General features: G+C 44.0%; 1 protein-coding gene across 2 annotated transcripts in view; it reads left to right on the forward strand.

Moving 5' to 3' along the window:
• The window catches only part of MAPK11 (mitogen-activated protein kinase 11), a 254,275-nt gene that overhangs the window by 145,073 nt on the left and 82,124 nt on the right, over nucleotides 1-27,078 (forward strand). For both annotated transcript variants that reach the window (XM_086967388.1, XM_086967385.1), the window contains 2 exons: nucleotides 23,347-23,461; nucleotides 23,552-23,623. In XM_086967388.1, coding sequence (XP_086823514.1) covers nucleotides 23,347-23,461; nucleotides 23,552-23,623 — 187 coding nt within the window. The remainder of the gene's footprint in view (nucleotides 1-23,346; nucleotides 23,462-23,551; nucleotides 23,624-27,078) is intronic.

Here is a 27,078-nt window from a genome sequence, read left to right on the forward strand (position 1 = left end):
ACAGTGCATGCCGCAGTATGGATGACGGCATCGCAGAGCGCAAAATAATTATACACGCTACAAACGCCTGTCCACTAGGAGACGACTTTAATAATAATAGGCGACATGGTCTGAACGCACATTAACACTAATGGGAATTGTTGCAAATTCAAGATCAGACCTTCACATCACTGTAGCGCCAATGCGGGGGTGCACCAACAATGAAGGTATGCTTCACAAACACAGATAGTCCCGCCAGGTCCCCTAAGCAGACTCGTAGACATAGAATCACAGAACGCAAACCATGCGTAAGATAACCGAAACCGCCGGAGAGCACCTTTTAATAAATCCCACACGCACCCGGCAGCAAGGAGACAGATTATAAACTCAGCGCAGCGAACGCTCACAAACTATTCAGCAATAATTCTGCCCGAATGCCACCAACAGCATGAAGTACATTACACGACACGTAACTAAAACTCACCAGCACTGAGGGGAATAGGGAAACAGAAGCGCGCGAAGGTCTGTCTGCTACACAGGGGCAGCACGCTGCATGCTGAGCAAGAGTGAGGGAAATCACTGGGCTCAAGGTGCCGGAAGGTTTCTATAGAAACATGAAAACGTGAGAGGGAGGGTGACGTGATTTGAGATTGTGAAAGTGAAAATAACTTTTCTATGTCAATCATACTGAGGCGTCGCCCTGTGTTGCCATGGGGACCATGTTGAGAAAAAGTGAAAAAATGTAAAAACAAGCTAGAATGTGCATGAAAACGAGAGTGAAACACGCATGATGTAATGCAATGACAGAGGGGTATAAATGTATCCACAGTCTGTGAAGATGTTGTGAACAAGGCGGGTGCTTACCGCCGAAACGCGTCAAGCAGCCTAATGAGTGAATAAAACTTATTTGGGATCATCAATTTCACGGAGTCAGTGCCTTACTTGCATGCTGAAGTTTGGAGTGTTCCTGATATATATATATATATATATATATATATATATACACACACACACACACACACAGCCCGTCTTGACGTTGTCCGGGTATGAATTGCTGCCGGCCAGTAGTATATTATTTTCTACGATTTCATTTTGATAGCATTTCTTATCTGTGACAGGCCTTCACAGTGCACTGCTGATGCACTTAAGAGTGCGCGTTTAGTAGCGTGTGAACTCGAGTTTCCCTACTTTATTTTCCTTGCAATATTATGTAGCCCAAACTCGACAACATGGCATGAGCACAATTTATATTAGAGAAGAACACATTGATTTGTGGTAGGCACGCGGAGACAAAGCGATTTGCCTGGAATCACAGGATGTTGAGCTGATGCCGAGATTCTAATGTAGCTCCCCATCTCTAAAGTTTGCAATTCTAGAACTTGTGGTGGGAGGTGTGTCTAAAAGTGTATGTCGGTGCTGGGCATCAATGAGAGACACCTGTGCATTTTTCCAATTGGTGGTGAAAAAATATGAGTATGTTGCTGGAGATGTGGGCCGCCGTGCCACCAATGTACTTACAGGGGAGGGTAAACACCCATTATTCCGCAAATTTCTTTCCGCATACCATCACTCTGCATACTTTCATTACAAAAGTACCATGACTCCGCAATGCCATTATAACGCATGGCATTACATTTTACATGCTTTTACCACGCTTACATTTACAACGAAATTCGTTGTAAATGCATGAATGGTAAAAGCATGTTTTTTAAAAATGTTTGGATAAGGTAAGTATGGGTATAGGGGTATATGTTTTGGGGTACTGGGGTATATGTTTTGGGGTGTTTGGGTATTTTAATGGTTCAGATATAGTTTTGGGTTATGGGGTACAGGGGTATTTTTAGGATTCAGGGCTAGGTTTGTGTTTTGGGGTATAGGGGTTTTTTAGGGTTCAGGGGTAGGTTTGGGTTTTGGGGGTACAGGGGTATTTTAAGGTTCTGGGCTAGGTTTGGGTTTTGGGGTGCAGGGGTATTTTTAGGGTACAGGGGTAGGTTTGGGTTTTGGGGTGCAGGGGTATTTTAACGGTTATGGGCTAGGTTTGGGTTTTGGGGTACTGGGATATTTTTAGAGTTCAGGGGTAGGTTTGGCTTTTGGGGTACAGGGATATTTTTAGGTTTTGGTTTTGGGGTACAGGGTTTATTTATAGGGTTAAGATGGGTTAGTGTTTAAGGGTGTAGGGGTATTTTATAGAGCAAGGGTGGGTTATGATTATTGAGTGCAGGGGTATTTAAAGTAGGGGTGGGCGGAATTGGCGCGAACTTGGACAATAAATCCGCAATATTTCGTTCCGTCAGATTTCCAATTATTAAAACAGAAACCTCATATATTCAAGGTAAAATAAGTATTTCTACATGCTAAAATGCATATAGTAATTTCACAAAAGTGAAATTAGCTTCCAGCAAGCAGTGAGATAGGTGATGATTTTGAGATCAAGCCCCTGCAAACCATTATGGGACAAGATTAGCAGTGGGAAGTGAATATTATAGTATCCAAATAATTCTACAAAGAGCTGCAGTTCACCTCGTTCTCCCCAGTTGTCCCCAAGAGGCAAATGCAATAGCATGTAAAATATTATACATCAAGCTGCAGTTCACCTCATGGTCCCTAGATGTCCCTGATGAGGCAAATGCAATAGCATTTAAAATATTATACATCAAGCTGCAGTTCACCTCGTCGTCCCAAGATGTCCCTGATGAGTAAAATTCAAAAACATTGAAACCCTTTCATGAATGCTAAAAATTATGCTAAGCTTATCCCATAATGCTTTGCAGGGCCTTTTAGTTGTATTTTTGCCCATAACTGTGCTTGGGGTGGTTCTAAGAGAATGGGACCACCACTGAATTACTATTTAAAGGGAGCAGGAATGTATAGAACCTGGGAAGAAAAACAACACTTGTGACGGAATGCCCCCAGCGATTGTCACGCCCCCAGCTCACACCCACAGCACAATGCAGACACGCCCACAATGGACTACTCTGCTGGCACGGTTCTTTTACATTTTAAATGTATATGGTGGGCGTCTGCATAGCCTATGTCCTTCTGCTGCAACTGCCCTTTCCAACGCTGTATTGGGTGTTGTGATTGGCGCTGTGGTTCCCGAGTTTACCTGGCCAAAAGGTGCAAGTTCTCTCTTTATAATAGTAGTAGTATATATATATATATATCTCCCCAAAAAGATCCTCCCTTGTGAAAACAAAAGAAGAGCGCCGTACACCAGCCTTTGGAAACAGGAGCTTTAATCACGAATACAACCGCATGACAGCAGGGGAATCCTAACTAGTTTCAGCTTGCGTGAAGCCTTGGTCACAGGTGAGCCATACGGATAATTTGAGGGCTTGACCATAATGATGCCCCCTTTATCCAAGACTGTGACGTCACTTTGCAGTCCTGAGTCCATAATGCACTAAGAAGTTATTTCAATGTTGATTCAGTCAGAAAGTCCGTTTTTCAAAGTGTTTGTTTTCTTCAGGGAAATTGCTGGCTCTACGATCAATTATTCTCACTTCACACGTGCACAAAACTGGCCCAAAGTTATCTTGCTACCATAATTCATGCTATACCTCAGCGTCTGCTTTTCAAAGTCTGTCCCAAACAGACCCTTGTCTGTTTGTATCCCCTTGCTCTGCTGCACCGTTTTCCTCGGTTGAGCCTTTCATACCTCTTGCTGTGAAAAGCAGACAATGAGGTATGGCATGAATTACGACAGCAAGATAACTTTGGGCCGGTTTTGTGCACATGTGAAGTGAGAATAATTGATTGTAGAGCCTGCAATTTCCCCGAAAAAAAATAACACTTTGGAAAACAGAATTTCTGACTGAATCATAAAATTGAAATAACTGAAATCGAGGTATCAAATCGTGCTTGTAACGCTGCAGCCACGGGAGGGTGATTATTCGGCCAGAATTGGACTGTGACTTCACAGCGGAGCGCGTGGAATTATTGCGCTGCTCCCCGGATTCCCCTGCTACAGAGGCTGCAGAAGGCTTTGGACATAACAGGAGGGTTGTTTTGGTCCAAGGGAATAGACACTGGGTCCTGGTAGCCTTTCCCGTCATCCGCCCAGATGGATGCTGGATCCTGCAGACCTGGAATATTCACCAATGGGGAGGCAGCAATCGCTATTAAAAACAGGACTGTTGCTGGCACCAGTGCAGTATGTTGTTAGCATCTGTAGAAGGTATTTACCGAAACGTGTCATGCTAATTACAGAATAAACTCACCGTTTTTTGAGCCGGTGGGTCCCCTGTTGTCTTGAAGGAAACAACGTGTGTTGGATGTTTGTTGCGCGGCCACTGCGCAAATAGGGGGGCACGCCCTAACGCGACAAGCACGCCAGTGGCAACAGGAGGTGAAATTCGAGTTTTCATTTCGTGCTTGTAACGCTGCAGCCATGGGAGGGCGATTATTCGGCCTGAATTGGACTGTGACTTAATGGCGTAGCGCGTAGCATTGTCGCGCTGCTCCCTGGATTCGCCCGCTACCAAGGCTGCAGAAGGCTTTGGACATAACAGGAGGGTTGTTTTGGTCCAAGAGAATAGACACTGGGTCCTGGTAGCCTTTCCCGTCATCCGCCCAGATGGATCCTGCAGTCCTGGAATATCCACCAATGGGGAGGCAGCAGTCGCTATTAAAAACAGGACTGTTGCTGGCACAAGTGCAGTATGTTGGCATCGTAAGAAGGTATTCACCGAAACGCGTCATGCTAATTACAGAATAAACTCACCTGTTTATGAGCCGTTGGGTGCCGAGCGTTTGTTGAAGGAGGCGACTTGTGTTGGAGATTATATACGAGGCAGCATCACCAAACAACCTGCATAAGCACACAGTTCATAATCCTGCCATAATATCCATACTCGTTTCTGGTGTCCTTCGCCCTTGTTCACTGGAATGGCTGACATGGGGCATTGGCAACACTCAATGGTTCTCACACACAACAATTTAAATAATGCCACTGTGGGTGTCATCATAGTGCATTGTGGTAAAGAGAGTCTTGTTATTTAATCCTTCCCATAGTGGGTGTCACTACAAAAGTCTCCATCACATATAAAATCCAAAATTATTTACTGCGTTGCTTACGAGATTGCTGTTGTGCTGTGAATGTCCTCTGCCAAAAACACGTCGATCCCATTGCACCATATTAGTGATTGCGCGCGACCCGCACATCCGCGGTGGTGCATCCTCGCGACCTGGGAGAGCCACTGTTTAATGCATACACGAAAGATTCCCAAAATTGATGACTCCACACTCGGCGTGTGTTGAAATATTTATTTGCGAGTCAGCATCACCAAACCACCTCTGTAAACACAGAGTTCATAATCCTGCCATAATAAACATACGCGTAGCGACACCCACTATGAGAAGGATTAAATAACAAGACTCGCTTTACCACAGTGCACTATGATGACACACCTACTGTGGCAGTATTTAAATTGTTGTGAGTGAGAACCATTACATGGTGCCACTACCCCATATCAGACAATGGAAGGCACTGGAAACCACTACCTACATGATGCACAGCTTAGGACACCTAGTGTCTTCAGTAAAATGCAACATTCTTAAATTCTTCTGAAACATATATGTTTGAGGCATATTAGCTGCAGATCGTACACTTAGCAATAGATCGCCACCTGGTGTTGGGCTCGGACGACTGCAGGTTGTTGTCTTCTTGGAAGATGTCTTTGTAGTCACTGGATAGGTGACTCCTCCCTTGGACAATACTGCGCATGGTCATCGACTCCATCCTCAGATTTGGTTTTTTCCGCCACTGGGTTCGGATGGAAGTTTTCCGCTCCGGCTAGAAAAGACTTTTCTGCAATTTTCGAAGAGTGAAACTTTATATAAACTTTTTTCGACATCGAATAGACTTTTCGACATCACCAGCTACATTCCGGTGCGTCGACGCGGGCCGTTGGGCCTATTGGCGCTGTGCGGCCTACGCCTCATGGACAGAACTCCATTCAAGAGATGCCCGGTATGTCGAGCAAAATTCCCTCATAGCGACCATCACAAGGTTTGCAACCTCTGTCTCTCGCCAGAACACGACGAGTCGACCTGCACAGCCTGTGCCTCCTTCCAATCGAAGAAGACCATTCGGGATCAGAGGGCACGTCGACACGAATTGAGGAGATCAGCGCCACACCGGAGGCCATCTTTGAGGAGGATATAGTCCGAGAGGATGTCTCCGGGGACGAAGATCCACTCGAAGATATCTCTGAGGACAATGCTCGACTCGTCGCCGAGGAAGACTCGCTTGATTTTCAGGTCATATATGGGGTAGAGGAATCAGGCGACTCGAATTCCGTCTCTGCAGCCCGTGAGTACCCCTGCCCCTGCACAACATACACTACCCAAGACAAAGGCAGCGGTCGGCACTCCGCCCATGGGGCCCAGTCGAGATCTAAATTTACCCTCAGACGCCCCACCTTCGGGCTCGGCTCAGAGGAAAAAGACTACGCCTTCCGGTTCCTCGGCGACGAAAATACCACATGTGCCAATTTCACCTCCTCCATTGGCACCGAAACATCCTTCCACATCAAAGGACTCTTCAAAACCGAAGCCAAAACACCCTTCGGTGGCCAAAGACAAATACCCTTCGGCACCCGAACCAAAAGACACATTGGTGCCGAAGCCAAAAACTGTACTGGATCCGAAAGATTCGACTCTGAAACATTCAGGTTCCAAGAATAAGGATGGGAAGCTAGATTCCGGCGCCACAGGCCCAACTAAACCTGTCTTCACGTCGAAATCTCCAATATCTGTACCAAAGACTCCAAGGCCTGATACAGACACGCCTAAACCCTCTGACAAGCCTACCAAGCCCAAACCACCTTCGGTCCCCAAAAAATTTGCCACAGGACTCAATCACTCCTCCTAAAGCAAAGAAAACTAAGCAACTCCTATCGGCACCGAGAAAATCGACGCCGAAGATTATAGAGGAGGAAGAACTGTTTAGACCAGATCCTAAACAGAAAAAGGTCCATATGAATCCAAAAACTGGACATGTGGAAGCAATTCCTTACAAGAAAAGACCAGCAGACACAACACTCCCACCTGTGGTTCCTGCCAAAAAGGATTGTGCAACTTCTCCAATGCACCCTTCCTCTCCTTCACCTTCTTCCTCTCCTATCCCTCCTTACCTTGAACCTATAGCTTCTCCTGTTCAATCTCCTGCATCATCATCACCACACTGACGAGGAGTATGATCTAGGTGTGGGGGGGGGGGGGGGAATGACGTACCAGAGCCACATTCATACCCTTTAGATGAGGATGTCAATCCAGAATATCCAACTATGTATATAGTTTTCCACCACACAATGTGCCAGACATCCCTGATCCTCAGTACTCCCCATCAAATCCTTCCCCTCCAGAGGATAGCATTGGGTTTAATCATCTATTAAACAGAGCTGCCCTTTACCATGGGGTTTCAATGCACTTTGATGCCATTGAGGAGGATTTCTTACTGGACTCATTTGAGCAGTCACAAACGTCTGCTCAAATACTACCCATGATCAAAGGGGTCATTGATGCTCCAGACAAATTTAAAGACCCGGTACGATGTAGGGTGTTAAATCCCAGAATAGAAAAAAAGTACAGACCAGCACCATCTGACCCAGTCTATATTAAGGGACATCTGCCTCTAGACTCTTTGGTAGTGTCTAATGCACGTAAAAGAGCCAATTCCCAGACCTCTGGTGAAACGCCCCCGCCTGACAAAGAATCTAAAATTATTGATGCGGCAGGGAAACTGATTTCTGCGCAAGCAACAAACATATGGCGCATAACAAACACACAAGCCTTACTTTCACGCTATGACAGGGCTCACTACGACCAACTAGAAAAATTAATGGAACACCTCCCAGATCAATACAGGCAGCAGAGCTCTTACAAGAAGGCAAATTAATACCTAATGCCTCAATTAAATGCGCACTAGATGTAGCGGACACAACATTCAGAGCAGTTAATACTAGTGTTATTCTCCGACGTCATGCGTGGTTACGCATTTCAGGTTTCAAACCAGAGGTACAGACTACCATCCTGAACCAGCCCTTCAATCAGAACCAGTTGCTCGGGCCGGAAGTAGACAACAAACTAGAAAAGATGAAGAAAGACACAGCTAAGTCTATGGGTGCATTACAATCCGCCCAGACTAGAAGTTCTTTTCGCCGCTCCTTTTATAGAGGAGGCTCCAAGCAGACCGGCACAGATACAACATCATCTTTTAAGACTCACACACAAACCTCCTCTAACAAAGGCTACTTTAGAGGAGGATACGGAGGCAACAACAATAAGGGAAGAGGTAGAGGTAATAACAACAACCACTCCTCTTCCACTCCCACACAGTGACTTCCCTCTGCCTCCCCTACAGCATTCCACTCCTGTGGGGGGCAGACTATCACAGTTCCTACCTGTCTGGAATTCCATCACAACAGACAGGTGGGTAAGATAGATTATCCAACATGGCTACTGCCTAGAACTCACAGCAACCCCCCCAAACATACCACCCAGGCAGTGTCCAATGTCCACAGAATACATAACTGCTGCAACAGGAAGTTCTAGCACTTCTACAAAAATATGCTATTCAAGTAGTTCCTTTAGAGGAACAAGGAACAGGAGTTTACTCCCTGTACTTCCTAATTCCCAAGAAGGATGGGACATTAAGACCAATTCTAGACCTCAGGCCCCTCAACCACTACATACAATCTGATCATTTTCACATGATCACTTTACAACAAGCACTCCCATTACTACAACAGGGAGACTTTCTTTCGACACTAGACCTAAATTACGCCCGTTTTCATGTTTCTATACATCCTGTGCACAGGAAGTATCTAAGGGTTGTCATACAAGGACAACACTATCCGTTCAAAGTCCTTCCATTCGGGGTCACAACAGCACCACGATTGTTTACAAAGTGCGTAGCAGTAGTAGCAGCACATCTCAGAAGACAACAGATGCATGTCTTCCCTTACCTCGACAACTGGCTCATAAAAGCAAGATCGTTCAACCAGTGTGTAAAACGCACAAAACAAACAATTCAGACATTGCACGACTTAGGGTTTACAATAAACTACTCCAAGTCGCACCTAGAGCCTTTGCACGTTTATCAATATCTAGGAGCTACCGTAGACACATCTACAGCTCTAACATATCCCAGTCAAGCCAGGATTCAGAGCATTCAGAACTTAGTCTCCCTTTTTCAACACCAGCACTCTCTCCAAGCCAGAGTGTTCATGAGACTAATCGGCATGATGGCGTCTTGCATTTTCATAGTTCCTCCATCAAGACTGCAAATGCGCCCACTACAAGAATGTCTAGCACAACAGTGGAATCAGGCTCAAGGTCAGCTCACAGACCTGGTGTTGGTAGACAGCCGTGCATATCGCTCTGCAATGGTGGAACACCAAAAACTTGACAAAGGGACGGCCGTTCCTAGACCCTGTTCCACAGATAGTGCTCACGACAGATGTATCCCTCACAGGATGGGGAGCCCAACTCTTGCATTATACTAAAGGCCAGTAGAACAACCAACAAAGACCGTTCCACGTCAACCACCTGGAGCTGCTAGCTATTTTCCTAGCACTCAAAACTTATCAAGTACAAAACAAAGCTGCCCTAATCCGGACGGACAATATGACAGCCATGTATTATATACAAAAACAGGGGGGACACACTCTCCAACTGTCCCAGCTTGCACAGAACATTTGGAGATGGGCCATCCCTCAAAACATACACCTGACAGTAGAACACCTTCCAGGAATTCACAATCAGATAGCAGATCTGTTGTCGTCAGTCACAACAGATACATGAATGGGAGTTGCACCCACAAGTTCTCCAACCATTCTTCCAAATGTGGGGGCATCCACAGATGGACCTGTTTGCCACCCACGAACATGCAAAATGCCCAACCTTCGCCGCCAGGTTTCCACACCCACGGTCGGAGGGGAATGCGATATGGGTGAACTGGTCAGGCAGATTTGTGTACACTTTTCTGCCTCTCCCACTCATCCCACTAGTAGTACGCAAGCTCAGACAGTCTCTCAAACTAATACTAGTGGCTCCCACATGGGCACGTCAGCCGTGGTTCACCACACTACTAGATCTCTCACTGGTTCCACTTCAGAAATTATGGCTCACGCCATCCCTGTTAACACAGAACCATGGAGAAATAAGACATCCAGAACCAAGCCAACTGAATTTGGCGATCTGGCTCCTGAAGTATTAGAGTTCGGCTACTTAAACCTACCACCAGACTGTAAGAACATAATTAAAGAAGCTAGGAGACCCACTACCAGAGCATGTTATGCTGCTAAGTGGAAAAGATTTGCTATATACTGTAACAACAATCACATTAATCCACTGGATGTTTCCATCCAAAATATAATTTGCTACCTTTCTACACCTACAAAGGTCCAATTTGGCTTATTCTTCCATACTCCATTTTTTCAGATACATCCTCACAAAGTGGTTCTTAGGCCCAATCCTAAATTCCTGCCAAAAGTTATTACTCCTTTTCACCTTAACCAACCAGTAGAGTTACCAGTGTTTTTTCAAAAACTGAACTCTGTTGCAGAAAGGGCTTTACACACCTTAGATGTTAGAAGAGCTCTATTATACTACACAGACAGGACTAAATCCTTCAGAAACACTGAACAACTATTTGTATCTTTCTCTCCCCCACACAAGGGCAATCCCATCTCTAAAGGAGGAATTGCCAGATGGATTGTAAAGTGTATTCAGATATCCCCTGAAAAAGCTAAACGTACATTAACTGTTCCTCCTAGAGCGCACTCCACTCGCAAACTAGGAGCCTCTATGGCTTTCTTAGGAAATATACCACTAGAGGACATATGCAAGGCAGCAACATGGTCTACAATACACACCTTCACGAAACACTATTTTGTTGATGTGCAAGCCAAGCAGCAAGCTGCAGTAGGCCAAGCTGTCCTAAAACACTATTTCAGTATGCTGCAACGGATACAAGCGACCACCACTAGGGAAGACACTGCTGCACAATCGTTGCTAAGTGTACGATCTGCAGCTCATATACCTCGAACAGAAAATGCTACTTACCAGTATGCATCTGTTCTTGGCATGTAGAGCTGCAGAGTCGTACACGCCCTCCCGCCTCCCCGGGACTTGTATCCGTTCCAGTACTCATCTTACTTAGATGCACACGCATGGACATCCTTTCTCTTTACTTCTACTAACTCCATCATTTCCCATCATGGCGAAAAACAATCTGAGGATGGAGTCGATGACCATGCGCAGTATTGTCCAAGGGAGGAGTCACCTATCCCGTGACTACAAAGACTTCTTCCAAGAAGACAACAACCTGCAATCATACGAGCTCAACACCAGGTGGCGATCTATTGCCAAGTGTACGTCTCTGCAGCTCTACATGCCAAGAACAGATGCATACTGGTAAGTAGCATTTTCCTTTTTATGATTATTTCATCATTATTCAAATTAGTTTCATGCGAAATTGCGATTGGAACATATATCAAATATCGAATTGTAATTCATTTGTGTTCTCAAATTATATAAGCATGATACATAATCTGCAACAGTTCTATATATTTTTAAACACCAGTGTGCACATTCATTAGTTAACAGAACTTCCAATGCATTTCGGGTTCCTTCTGAACCCTTCCTCAGGGGATTTATAGTGCTTTCATGCTCAACACAATATTTTCGTCTTCAAGGTCTTCTCATGGACATACAAGGGAGAGGTGTGGCGCCGCGGCCAGGGTGACTGACTCCGGAATCTGGAGATCACGGTTCGATCCCCGGGGCCGGCGGTAGATTAGCCCAGCACCATGTGACTCTGGGCAATAGCTTGCTTAATCTTCCTGACTGCCCCCAACGCCTAGAGACCGTAACTGGTGATGGTTCGCGCTTTACAAATGTGGATTATTATTATTATTACAACGCAATGTATAAAGCCATGACTAAAGTTAACCAGTTCAGTTGCCTTCAGTATAATACATAAGTAACTGTTAGGGTTTGCACTCCTACTGAAATAAAAGGGATAGAAGAAGGACGTGTATGGAAACTACCATCAGTTAATGTGTTTTAAAATGACCAGTGTATGGTCCATAACTACTATTTCAAGAAAGTAATCCAGTTGTGTTGTTCTAAAAAGTCATCTTTATAACCCTCGCACCTGTGTGCGGCTTCAAGGATGTCTGTGATTTAATTAGTCAGAGTTGTTTCGAAGAATTGTGGACCCAAGTGTAAGCTGATGCTAACATCCAAAACTCTCATGTCACCATTATAACATACTGTCTTACCAAAAGAACGTCACCGGATTAATCCTTGTCAAAAGCTGCGAAAACAAACCATCTGTCTAAGTAACATGTTCTAGTGTATCACGAGTGACACTGTGTCTAAGAGTAGTGTTATCCTTCCTCTTACCAGTGTCCTGTTCTTGAATACCCATCAATACCCGATGCGTTATAGTCGCCTGCTCAACTATATCTTCACGTTCTGAAAAAAGGCAGTACAATCCGCGTTATAGTTCAGCATACCCACTTTAACCTATGGGCCCAATAGAGAAAGTGACTCTTAACTTATAAGAACGCTCACCTTCTTTCGTGTCCTGCTCGGGTAATCTTAAAAACCGCCATCAACCTTCATGAGCACATCTAAGTGCGGTAAGTTTTTTTTCCAACTTCTGTGTTAATATTTAAATATTTAATTATACTGCCTGATTTTGCGCGAGCCTCCTTGTCAGCCGACATTAATTTCCTCGTACGTTTCACCATACGCTTGGTTATGGCAACTTCCGTATTGGAATTTAAAGGAACCGACGCCTGTTTTGCCCTAGACCCTACCTATTCAACCTAGTAAAACTTTACTAATTGCCAAACCGTATCAGCCATTCCAGTGAACAAGGGCAAAGGACGCCTAAAACGCGTATGGATATTATGGCAGGATTATGAACTATGTGCTTACGGAGGTGGTTTGGTGATTCTGCCAAATGAAGGTTTGAAACCTGCTGCCTGTGTGGAGTGCGTCTCTAAGATCCAAGGCACCTTTGGAAATATATATATATATATATATATATATATATATATATATATATATATATATATATATATATATATATATATATATATATATATATATATATATATATATATATATATATATTTATATTTATGTATTATTTATATATATACACATATAGACACGTATATAGACACACACACTTCTTAAACACCAGAGAGCTTACAGGCAATCCAAAACAGCTTCAAGATTCGGAAGTCCTAAGAATCTGCCAGAGTAACACTTATTCCCATTTCTACAAGCATTAGCATAGCCAATAGGTCTCGCCTTTGGGACCTTATAAGTGTTTAGCCATGCAACGGTTGATGGTGTTGCACCAAGGATATTGTGCTGCCCAACTAACTACTTATAAGGTTCCAAAAGTGAGACCTATTTGCTATGCCAATCCTTGTTAGAAATGTCACTGTGTGCAGCATTATGAAGTACCAGTCCACATCAATGTAGATTCTCCTTACAGAAACAAGCAGACATTCCGACCCCTCAATTGATTGTAGGCTTATGCACAGCAAATATACGTGTGACTGTTATTAAGCTGCAGAACCAATTAATTTGACATACAAGTAATATCTTTTTAATACAGTTCTTTAACTCATAGAATTACATATTCTGCAGGAATATGTTATAGAACAGTCTTTTAAAGCAGTTAATAATACCGAAGCATCTTTTGCTAAGGAAGTTTGACATGTTTAACCTTTCCCTGTAATGAGTACTGGTTAAGTGAACATCAGAGAAAATTATGAAACTTCCCTAAACCATTTTCTAAAATCCCCTGGTTCCTCTTTAATGTGTGAATGGCTTCAAAATCAAAACTGCAGGGAATTTCATATGTGCAATGAAAGCAGCATGTTGCCACTTCTCATGTTTTTCGCAATGGAATATCAGCCAAGACTAGTACAGTTGCTGTTTTCTTGCTTGTAGACTTCTGCCTTTGATAGCTGCCAAGGGCCTATTGATCATTTGTAAGCAAAACAAGTGCAGTTAGAAAAAAATCTTCATTTGGCACATTATCATGTGTGGCTCTGGAAGCTGACAGGAAAGTACAAATCTTATGTACTGTGGGATGAATGAAATACAAATGTAGTGTTCTCTTATGTAATCGGGCTAGGCACAGTTTGAGTATTACATTGTCTGTCGGGAAAGAAAATTCAACAGAGCTGAAAATATTGGAACCAAACTAAAGTAGTGCCAAAAGTAAAAGTCACTTTCACAACAAAGTCCCAAAAGGACGCAAGGAATCTCACATTTGGAAACCTTCTCTTATGTTCTAAAAAGGCACACACTACTAATAATAACCTCGATATTAAAAAGTTGACATTTTTGTAATCAATTATGAGCACAGCTAAGTTAATTCTCTCTCTTTCCTGGATATGAAGAGCCATAATGGCAACCCATGATGTAACATGTAACATCAATTCGTAATGATCTCATGCCTTTAATTTTAAAACATTAAATGCATTTTTTTCTTTTTAAAAAGTTTTGCATTCTTGTAAAGGTGCTTTGTGCCTCCAGGCATATCATAGAACAGAGGTAAACACACTTGAATATATTTTAAAACTTTAGGAGCCCAATTATTATGTTCGGGCGCTTCCAATGCTAATAAATGCGCCTTTCAGCCTAGATGATGGTTCTCTGTGTGGCTGTTTCTTGAACATATGTATTTTTTAGGTCTCCTGGCGTTTAACAGCGCGTCAGCGCTGTGTCCGCCAGGAGATCTTTTGTCAGCGACTCTCAGTCCCAGGAGACAGTCCTGGCCACGCGCATCCTTCCAGGCGATTTGTAACTGGAACGCGCGCTGTGGCCAGGCGCTGTCTCCTGGGAAGCGCAAGCACCACACACGCATGCGCATACACACACACACGCGCCCATGCACGCACGCACATACATACATACAGAGACACCACCCCTGACTCATACACACACGCGCGCACACACAAGTGCAGACACCACCCCTGACTCATACACACACGCGCGCACACACACAAGTGCACCGAGGCCCCCCCTCCCCCTCCCCCGCCGTCACCGTCGCACACATACGTACACACACACACACGAGCATACACACACACAAGTGCACCAATCGCGCTCCAGAACTTACCTTACCTCAGCATGCGGCGCCCAACCTCCTGCTGGCGCGACCCCGGGGCTCTACACCACTCACAGGAGCCCCGGGCCGCGAGACGCTACGACTCCGCCTGCCTCCTCTTCCGGTGTGAACGTGGCCCCGCCCCCGTCACAGGCGACCGTGCCTGACTTCCGGGGCGGCCGCGAGTTCAAAGCTGCGCTGCTGATGTCCGGTCCCAGGGGCCTGTAGCAGGTTATACTTCAGTGTAAACACATATACATAATGTGAAAAGCAAAACTACAATTGTGTCGGTATGCAGTGCAAGGCCACGACGTGACTGGCGCGCGCCTGTCCTCAAGCAGGACACACAGATTCTTCCATCACCCACGCTGTATTACACCACACACTCTAACAACCACGCACGACAAACACTGCCCGGCCGTACTCAAACTGTTGTACAATTACAACCCCATGCAGGCGAATAACCAGACCGGAAGACCACTCAAATCTAAAACTGGGAAGGCAAGCGGGTTATCCATGCAGGACCACACATCCCAGAATGCACGAATCATGATTCACACCTGAACAAGCCGCTCATTTTGTGAGCTCTGTGATAATTGCACTGTGCAGTTTCCGTATTCAACGTCTGTAGAGCACTTCTGTTTGCGGCGCCCGGAAAATACAGAAGTGTACATACCTGGAAAGGCGCGTCCTGTGTCCCGTGGTGGGAACGGGTGCTACATTGGACCCCCAGTGACGTCTCCTCTCTCAGCCGGGAAGGAGAGAGCCTCTCTCATTCGCCGGTCGCCGCCAGTGTTTCTGTGTTCGGAGTTTGAGGTCGAGCCTCGTTGCCTGGTTACCCGGCCGTCCCAGGCTTTGAAATGCTGCTTTTTTGTCTGACACTCACGAAGTTCAAGCGGGGCTATTTTCTATTCGTTTGTTTGTGATTTCTGCTGGTAAAACCACTAGCGATGACCCCTAAGAGCTCTGAGTGTCGGCGCGTGCATATTTTAAGATAATTCAATGATTTTTCTGCTTAAGTACAACTCCACCAGAGGGGCACAGTGAACGTGACGAATACGTAGAAACATGCACACAGACGTTCTGGTGCCAGAGGTCCAAGGGGGCAGATTTGGGGACACACACCATCTCACAGGGCATATTGAACACCTCTCTTTAATGTACTACACTTGGACTATAACCAGGATCTCCATGGTCGGGTGGCAGTTGGATCCCTGGGAAATCGGAGACTGGAACAGTAAACAACATCTCTGACAAGCGACAGATCAATCTCTTACAGAAAAGGTGCAGTGGGTGAGTGCAGAGTGGTGGGTGAGTGCAGAGTGGTGGGTGAGTGCAGAGTGGTGGGTGAGTGCAGAGTGGTGGGTGAGTGCAGAGTGGTGGGTGAGTGCAGAGTGGTGGGTGAGTGCAGAGTGGTGGGTGAGTGCAGAGTGGTGGGTGAGTGCAGAGTGGTGGGTGAGTGCAGAGTGGTGGGTGAGTGCAGAGTGGTGGGTGAGTGCAGAGTGGTGGGTGAGTGCAGAGTGGTGGTGATGGTGGTGAGTGCAGAGTGGTGGTGAGTGCAGAGTGGTGAGGGCAGAGTTTTATTTTTGAGTGTGGCTCAATGGTTAGAGCGGCAGACCCTGATGCAGAGGTCTAGCCCGGGACCAGGGTTCAATTCCCCGCCTCGGCGGGTCTTGGGCTCAAAATTCCACGGGCCTGATAATTCTCGCCTCGGTGCCTATTCTAATCATAGAGTCCCACTCTGCAACTCTGGGCAATAGCTTGCTTAATCTCCACAACGGCCCCCACAACGCTAAGGATGCCTGGCCTTCACCCTGGGAGTGCCCAGGAGTGGACGCCTCACAGGGAAAGCCAGGACGGGTTCCACAGCGGTATTCGTACAAGTGCCTTGAGACCCTTGCGGGTGAGTAGTGCGCTATACAAGTATCAATTTACATTTAAAGAAAAAAAATGTCATGAGCGATGCCGAGACCATTGCATTGCAAATGCTTGTGTTGCTGACTATGCTTCCCGGGAGACAGCACAGGCCGCGCGCAAAGGCGATCGGCGTAGGCCACGCGTGCGCGAACACGCTCAGCTGCCGTCTCCTACACCCTACATGCATGCGCATACGCAGAGACACACACACACACACACGAGCGCCCATGCACGCATGCACCCCCACATAAAGAGAACTCACCCCTGCTGTCGCATACACACACACACACACACACGTGCACCAAGCGACCCCCCCCCCCCCCCCCCCCCCCCCCCCCACTTACCGCTACTCCGGTCTTCAGCTGCCACCGCGGGGCTCTCTCTAGGGCATGGGCTTCTCTCCGTGGGCGGGGCTTCTCTCCGTGGGCGCGGCTTCTCTCCGTGGGCGCGTGCGCCCGCGGTTCGATCCCCGGCCCGATCCCCGGCCGCTCCTCCTCACACGTGGGTGTCCTCCCTGACGGTTGCATGCGTCAGCACCCGCGTAGCTAGGGGGGGGCGAGGGCGTGGTGAGGTGCCCTCGGGGGAGGAGGAGGCCGTTGTTTTGGGTTTGCGGACAGTCGCAGAATCGAAAGCAGACTTTCAGTGAGTGTTTTTTTCATTTATTTTTTAAATCGATTGTTATGACTATGCTTTTGTCCCTGCCTGTTCAGCTTCATTACAATAGCGATTGCGAAAGCTATAAATTTCAGTGCTGCTTTTTCTTGCAGCATTTACCATCTTTATACAACAATTCAGAGTTTGATAACAAATTAATGTAACACATTGTAATATACAATGCCAATAGCTCAAACTTTAAAGCTGGGAGACCTATTGCATTGTAAATGCTTGTTTTTATAAATCTTTTTATTGTTTAAAGCAAAAAAAATAAACAGACATATCTGGTGCAATACATACATCCAATAATGACAGGGTGAGTTGGTACAAAAAAACAGGATTGTCGTGGAACAGCAAAGATATTCGAGAGGCTCGCACTATTAAGCACAAAATAAACTTACATAAGTATAACCGGTTAACAGTTCAGTTGCGAATCCTCAAAACCTTCCCACCCATAAAATCAAAACAGCAGGAGAATCGTGGCAACCAGGTACTAGAACTTAAGGATCAACGTCAGGATATATCGGCAATATTAAGAGTAAAGGAAAGACTGAGAAAAATTGAAAAAGGAGAAAACCATATGGGCGATAACAAAGAAAACCATAAACCCATCCCCCCACCCTGCACCCCTGCAAACGGCTATCGCCTAACCTCCAGTAGCAAGTGTGCCTGTCGCCCCAACTAACTAGGTACTAAAAGAAGAAATCTACTGAAGTAGAGAAGAGAAGTGGAGGAGGGCATAGTCGTACAGGCTCCCGGCTGCCCCCCGCCAGAACCAAGGACCCCCAAGTTGAAGTCAAGAAATCAATCTGACAACAAATATGTGTCTTAACAAGGGAGTCTTCAAACACCGCCCAGCCGTACTATAGCATTAGTTAAGCAAATCCCGTGCCCATCGATACTTGAGTCAAACCCAGTCTTTTGATCTCATCCTTGCCCCTTCCGATCAGACACATAAGTCTCCACCTGATAAACCACCTCTTCCACAAGACAGTCAGAGTGCGATGAAACTATAATAGAACTCAATGCAAAACCAAGTAGTAGAACGAAAGTGCCGTGAACATCGTCAAGTCCAGAGACTCCATTCCCCGTTATGAACTTCCAGCGTTGATTTGTCCGCTATCTTAGCGGCTACGATACATGGGAAGTGACTGTGTCATTCCGATAACAGTTCTCATCAAAAGTTTCTCTAGTAGGAACATAAATTAGTCCTTCCATGGTCGGCAACGATCGTAGGCTTAATAATCCATTGGTGGCATTGAACTTGTGTTCGTCTTCCAAAGCACTGGTCAAAGGCTCCGATACCTCACACAATGAAGGGTCTACTTCCTTCATCAGAGTGGCCATATTGGGTGTCTTGGTTGTCGCTGTTTCTTGTAGTGGAGCAGGGTCCGGTCCAGTTCGTAGCATCTCAACCAGGTGTCCCATCGTCGCCTGAATGCAGTCTTAAACGTCCACCTGAAGTGACTCGATGGCCGCCAACACCATTCGCTGCGACGGGCCACTCGCGCTCTGTTCAGCCACTCTTCGATCGGTGTCGATCATGATCGCTTCCCCCTGCGGCTCGATCTCTGAGGGGGACGGGCGGATAGGAGACGGTCGACTGCAGAGGGAGACTTATGTAATGTTTTGATGGTATCCTGGGGCTGCCACCGCAGGCAGAGAACCAAACCCAGCGAACACCAGCGGGCCGTCTACCGGGTCACCGGGCAGGGCTCCCGTCCACAACTGCTAGCGTTAGGTTGTCACCCCTCCTCTGACCTTCACCAAGGCAGACCGCGGTCGTCCACATCAAGTCGAAAAATCGTAAATTTATTTATTTATCTTTTTGTCCACACCGGTAGACCGGACCCAATCACACCACCACAGCCGATGTTGAACTGAAACCCGAATGGGTCAGTACTCGAGACCCCGGCTTCCGAGCAGGGCTAGGCCGCAAACTTCCACTCGACATATCTTCGTCAGCCGAGCAAGTAGAGATCTCGGGATAGCACCATTAATCTCATGGCAGGTTCATACACATTGTGGCGGGCGCAAAGACAGGATAACTGGCAGGATATTCCGGCGGGAGGCCAAGGTCGGTGGAGCAGAGTGCCTACGCGGCCATCTTGTTTGCTAGCGTGGCTCCTCCCCTTACACATATGTATTACCCCGCAGGAGGTTTGAAAATCAAAGTTGATGGGCCCATGCCAGAGCAAGGAAGATAATCGCTAAAAGCGAACATGTCTCAACACATTTCAAAAGCAGTACTTTATATAGGAGACACGTGTCTTTTTCAAAATGTTTTTTCCCAGAGGCACCTTTTCAAGAAATCTGGATGCGACACATTTTTGTTGATGGGAAACTGAGTTTCTGAAGCAGTGCCTCATGTTAAGAACATGTTTTGTGCCATGTGTTTTTAACTCCCGTTCATGAAAGCATTGCAAGTTCGGATAGATTTTCTCCGATGTAACTTTTTCTGAGGTGTACTCTGTGTACTGAATATGTAATGTCCAACAGCAAAGTTGTTAAGTCCTCTCTAATGTTGCTGCCAGTCTTCCGTTTTGCGGTAATTATGTAGTTTGGTGATCTTGCCTGCCTCAACGTAGATTAGATTCTGCTGCAATATACCACGTAGTCTTGCTGTATACCCTGTAGCAGTAGAGGATCCATCTGTAACCTTAAACCTGTTTGATACTAGTCTGTGACATCTTCGTTAGGGGAATTAGTTATCTAAATGCTTTTTCATAAGCATACATTCTTTGTATTTCACCATTGTAGTCACTGTGTCTACATTATTCACAATCTTTTTTTTTTTTGTTGTTGTCAGATAAGTCAAAATCCAAATGATTTAGTTGTTTTACTTTGCATTGTAAGTTAACTTGTGCATTGTAAAGGAATAATGCGCAAACTAAGTGTTTGTTACTTCCTAGCAGAAAGCGATGCACACTGTGGGTTGAGGCGATTGCTAAAAGTCATGTCAATGGTACCAGGAAAATCTACCAATGTGGAATACCGAACAAATTTACGCAGACACACCACAATTAACGTAATTTGAACAGATATTGCAGGACAAAATATTTTGAGCATACACTAGCTCTTTCATTCTTTATTGGTCTCCTTAATTAGTATTTAGTAAGAAGGAACTAGCTTGGGATTCCGGAAGCTTACTGTGTGGAAGTATTATTGTCTTCTGGTTTGTTAGAAGGCACTATGTTGGAGACAATAAATGACTTTTGGGATTGTAGATAAATATCACATTAATTGGACTAGATTACTGCTGCACTCTTGGAGAATTTTAAATCAATAAAAACATTCCTGTGAAAGTATAAAACTAAGATGAGAGCCAGAATTAATGTAAAGGGAACTCCCTGTTTATCTGTAATTTCTCTTGAAAATTGATTATTTTGTAATTGTTTGAAAATAACGTAATTCAGTGCCCGTCTCTCCACTCTTAACTGTAGTGCATATCTGTAATTTGTGACAAAGTTAACCTTTGATAATGTATAATAAGGCTCAGTCAATACTCTCGTCTCATGTCTTAAGTCTTTGGTTCTTTTGGCAGACAAGAAGTCCGTAGCAAAAGGGAAGAAAAAAGAGCACCCGTTAAGTGATGAGACTGTGTCCCGGTGCCTCATGACTGGTTCAGAACAGTCTGCAGAATGTCAGTACTTCTCATGTGATGATGAGACCATATATCATGAGCTGTACCTGAGAAACTGTTAACAGCTGACAAGGGAGTTGACACAGAGATCACATTTTCTGCCAAACCCCCTTTCAAAATTCATGCACTTTAGGACATACACAAAGGTACCTCTGTAGAACACAATCCCACTGTAGATCCATTTGTATAATATTAATTTTGAATAAAGATACATGGGAATAAAACAGTCAGTTATAATGAATAAATAAGAGTTGTTTGTATAGCGCAAACAGTTACTCTGCAGGGTTCCCAGTGCTGCCAGTAGAAAAACTTTCCAAAAGTGACCATAGAATTAAGTTGTGGAAAACCGCCATGTTTTAGTTTTTGGCTTAACAGGGCTTAAAGATTGTTCCATTCCTTTGTAGCTAAAAATGCAAATGCCCTGCCACCCTTCCTTTACCACTTGAACTTTGTAATGTGAAAGAAGCTGTAATTGGAAGAGCGTAAATTCCTGGTTGTCGTGGAGTGTTTAAACTTTGCTGTTTCAAAAAAAAGTGTCTATTTGTAAAATTCAAGAGTTTGAAAAGAATGCATTTTAGCACTGGTAGGCAATTACAGTCTTTTAAGTAGATGGCTTACAAATAATTGCAGGGAAGTTTCTTAACTACACGAGCTGCCATATTCTGAACTACCTGAAGTCCATTTTCTAGCTTTTTGGGGAATTCAAAATAGAGATTAGTGGCAAAGTCAATCCTTGCCGTTCTTAGACCATTTTCCTTTCTATTACGGGGAGCAGATCCAAGAAGTTCCTGTGACTGAGCTAATTAGGGAAACTTAACTCCCAAATGTTTGGATACCATCACTGGCAACGGAGGAGGCTGTAATTCTACTGGCCACAAGTCCAAGGAAGAAACATTGTTTCTCTTCCCATATAACAGTATTTCTGACTAGCCTGTGTTACATTACAGGTGGTTTTCTTTATTCACTGTATGACCCTAGAAAAACCTTATTTGAATGTTTGTTCAGACTTGGTTGAAAGATTTTCCAAGGATAGAATAATCTGTCTCATCAGCATAGGAAATCACTTTGACCCCAATGGATTCTATCAAGGTGGCCATTGGGGCCATATAAACATTGAATAATAAAGGTTTCTATGAAGATCGTTGTGGGACCCCATATTTAAGCTTCTTTTTTTCTGAACAGTACCGGTCAATTGCTAAAGCCTGTTTCCTATTAGAAAGGAAGAATTGTATCCATCTCAGAGCAGTGCCACATATTCCCATCTAAGCCAACCTTTGAAGTAATGGAATTTGGGGGAGTTTGAGACATTGTTTAACGCCGCAAATAAATAAAATAAAATAAGGGTGGCGTCTCATCTAGGACTATTTTATTTGACTCCAATACTTCCAAAACCACTGACTCTAGCAAAGGTAGAGTGAATCTTAGACAATACTGTATCCCAAATAGATATAGGCCAGACCCATTCTAAATCAGATTCCAGTGCTTTATTTCTCTCTAGTCATCCTTGGGGAAATTAAACATTTATACATGGTGGAGTTTTTAGTACCATAAATACCTTTCATCATATCGGAAGAAACTTTCCCACAAGATTATTTGATGAAATAAGTACATTCAAAACAGAACTTAAAGAACCTGAACGTTTATCATGTTGTCTTTTACTTTTTTTATGGAGACCATACTTTTACATTGAATCCGAAAAAGGAATAATTTCTTCTGGCGCAAGTTGTAATACAGAACATATCCCCACAAACTATCTTCTTGTTATTCATTTTAACCTTCTTATAATGCCGGAGAAGACTCTTAGAAGATTGATCTAGAAGTGATTAAGTGCAAATAAAGGGCCTGGAAATGAGGCTGATCACTAAGGGCTCGTGTTCTAAAGCTGCTTTTTGTCATTGATTTGGGGCATAATGGTCTTTAAATGATATGTATCTATCTGACCTTTTCAGTTTTTGCTAGCACATTTTTTAATATTAAGAAATAGTTTCTTTTTGTCATTCAGATTTTAGATTTTGGGTTAGCCCGACAAACAGATGATGAAATGACAGGATATGTAGCAACAAGGTGGTACCGGGCTCCAGAAATCATGTTAAATTGGATGCACTACAATCAAACAGGTAACTCTAGAGGAAAATTTGCAGCAAAAATGTCACAGTTCCAATAACCAGTGTATTATGAAAGTGACCATGCTTCTTTTTTCTCTTCAGTTGACATTTGGTCTGTTGGGTGCATCATGGCAGAACTACTGAAAGGCAAGGCCCTTTTTCCAGGAAACGATTGTATCCTTCTGTTATTTTGCATTTTCAGAATATTAGAAAACAGTGAAATTGCCACAGGAATAGGCAAGATGGGGTAGGCACTAGAAGTAATTGATTTTACTCTGCAAGTATAAACAAAGCTGTATACATGGATCTTAAAAATAGATATGTGTTTAAAGAAATCAATATAATATGACATCTTTGGATCTTGTGATTACCAAACTGTGCTTCAAACTTAAGCCAGTAGTAAAGATGGTACAAAATAAGACAAAGACATTAGCTCCCAGAAGCATTATCGATGCAAAGGATGCATTGTTTCAAGGGGACCCTGGTGAGAAAGTAAATGTGGTGTGAAAAAGTATGACGTCATAAATAACGGTAAGGGGTACTGCAGAACGTCGGGCGTTTATTAGGAAAGCAAATATACGCAACAAAGGGTATCCTGGTTGAGATGGTCAACATTTCACTTTTCAGTAACTAGATGGAAATTTGTATTTGTGGAAAAACATATGTACGTTGGTCAGAAGATCGGAGATAGAGAATAAATCCATGAAGCATTCAAAAACTGAACATCTGTTTTTTAATTGGAAGGAGAAAATGCTGCCTTGAGATCATGTGTTATCAGAAACTTTTTTTATGCAAGTGTGTTATTAAGGTGATATTGTCTTTAATGTAAGTATTATTTTAATGCTAAAGGAAAGAAAATATCGCCATTTTGCATATGTCTATTTTTGATAGTATTTCATCTTAAAATCAATTAAACAAATATTTAAAAGAAATGTTAATCTAGTTAATCTAAATGGGGAGAGTGGGTGATGAGTGAGGTCAAGAGAAAGCAGTATTGTTCAGCAAACAACTTTTCAGCTGTTCAAAGAATAATCAAGGTATTGAGAGGTGGACGGCAGTTCATGTGTAAAAACAAAATCCGTGTGTCCGTCTTCTAGGAGGGGAACATGCCAGGACACTAAAGGAGCTAAGAAAATATTGACGACAAAAAAAAAAGTTCAATAAATGACTGGAGAATGCTTGAACTCAGTAGTTGGATGTTTTAAATGGATCCCTTCTAAGTGAAAAGAGGCTGACGCGTTGTCATGACTTATAAATGTGGTTTTACAAGAGGCCATGCCGCAACAAAACTGTCTAATTTGGTCTCTTTGGGGTGTGGAATTGTTTAAAAAATGTACTTGTCCAGGGACAAAATTGTGCAGAAAACTACTTATCCTGCAAAGAAATCTGCTTGTCTTACCTATTCCCTAAATCAATTAAACTGAGCGCCAAAAGTGTACGTTTGGTCCTAGAGAGTGCATTTTAGAAATCCCAGTGCTTGAAACAGTGAATCTGCCTCTTGAGAGAGCAATGTAAACCAAGAGAAAGCATACAGGAATCAGAAATTACACTTTACCCGGTGCACAAATCAGCTGGAACCAAACCAGTATCTATAAAATATCTGAGACCCAGGCAGGAATCTGAGGTGGATATGAATGTGATAAGTGACCATGTCTATATATGAGTGCCCTCAACAGTGAACCACGATTTTCCTAGCTCTCCTGGGAAGGGCAGAAGACAACTTCCTTTTTTAGGGGATGGTTCTGCAGATTTCAGCTCACATTGATCAAAGAATCATTTATCAAAATGAGTGAGCTTTTCACATGTACAAATTGGACACTACGACATTATGTTATGAAAACTACTGCAGTCAATTTGGGGTGGAGGTACATTTAGGCATGTGCTGTAGAAATTATCTCAACATTCCCAAAGGGAACACAGACCGTTCTAAAAGTATTATTGAGGTGTGCATGAGTCAATTGCGATACAGGTTGGCTGGTCAGTAATATCTTCAACAAGCCCAAATCCCAATTTATGTTAGAGTATTATTAGATTATCATGCACTCTTGAAAGAGATCAGACTGACAATCCAAGAGGTCTTAAGTAGAGTCCAGGGGCTAACTGCCCGGCACCTGCTAGTTATATGGAACTATTTACAACAAGGGGTGGTGAGGGACAGAGTCTCTGAATTAAGCAGAAAGCTCTCACCCAGTCAAGAGATCAGGGCTAGATCCAACACCGTTTTTTAGCTCACTGCACCATCCCAGTTTCAGAACCTGGCTGTATGCAAATTAGTCTGTTCCTGTCCCAGTGCATGATGGGAACAGGGCAAACCAAACTACAACAGCCAATTCTTACACTGGGAAGGAAACAAGCTCCCGGGGACCGGTTTCTGGCATTACAGCCGTCTTCGGCCCGGTTTGCTTGAATCCTGATGGTGCAATGAGCAAGGGTCTCACATCTGAGAATACCCTTCCACGCTTAGGGTGGACAAAAATATTTACAACAAGGGGTGGTGAGGGACAGAGTCTCTGAATTAAGCAGAAAGCTCTCTCCCAGTCAAGAGATCAGGGCTAGATCCAACACCGTTTTTTAGCTCACTGCACCATCCCAGTTTCAGAACCTGGCTGTATGCAAATTAGTTATATGGAACTGGCACACAAAAGGTTCATGTTCTAAATTGCCTATCTAAAATAACTTGTCAGTGGATGATATTGAGACAAAGGAATTACCATTGCTTCTCTTATGGATATGGTTAGTTTCAGCACCCTAAGGCACAAGCTGCAGAAATGTGTGCCAGTGAAAGTAAGCTGGTATGTGTATACTGTGACAGTGATTGACCGCAGTGATTGAAACCTTAATGTTCACTTTCGATGGTGGCATGCTTCTGCAGCAGACTTGGGACAGAAATGTAACCATGAGAAAAGCTGTGGTGTTAGGCTTTATGGACAACTCAGAGCTGCTTTCAGTAGGCCAGGAACAGAAGTGGTTAGCGCTTGCTGAAACAGTAATTTTCCATTTATGACAGTCTGTCCTTAAATAATGATTGCATGACAGAGGATTGTTGACAAACATTGTGTTCTAAAGATATTTCACAAAAATATTCCTGAATTGGGTACACAATATTCAGATCACTCTCTGTGGGGGCAGAGAGTGGAAGGTTGCTTACATTTTGCTTCCACGTGGCAAAGTATTGGAATTCCCATTTCAGAGAAATGCCAGTTCCATTTGTCCATTGATAAATGGTCCCCAAACGTGTTGTTAATCTGGAAAGGTCTGCTTTCAAGATCTAGAACCCCAAAGACTTGCATTTTTTAATAAGTTACAATATGGTATAGGCAGATACCCAGGAAGAAACAAGAATAAGGTGACTGGCAGGACAAATCTTGCAAAAAAGAACTCGGGGGGGCTTGATGACAAAAGCTAGAAGAATTAACTTGTTTGTTTTCTAAACTTTCCCCATCTTTTCAAATGGAGGCTTGAGAGTACTCTAGCAAGTTGTGGGGGCATTTTGAAAGGGTCTTGGGTGCAGACAGAGAGGATTTTGAACAGAAACATAAGCTTATGATTCGTTTTTAGGTCTCGCGTTCCAATGCGCTTGTGCATTGCTGGCGAGATTATAGTGGGGGAAAAGAAAAGTCTACCAAAAC

This window comes from Lissotriton vulgaris, chromosome 1_1, assembly GCF_964263255.1.
Source record: "Lissotriton vulgaris chromosome 1_1, aLisVul1.2, whole genome shotgun sequence".
NCBI classification, from domain to species: Eukaryota; Metazoa; Chordata; class Amphibia; order Caudata; family Salamandridae; genus Lissotriton; species Lissotriton vulgaris.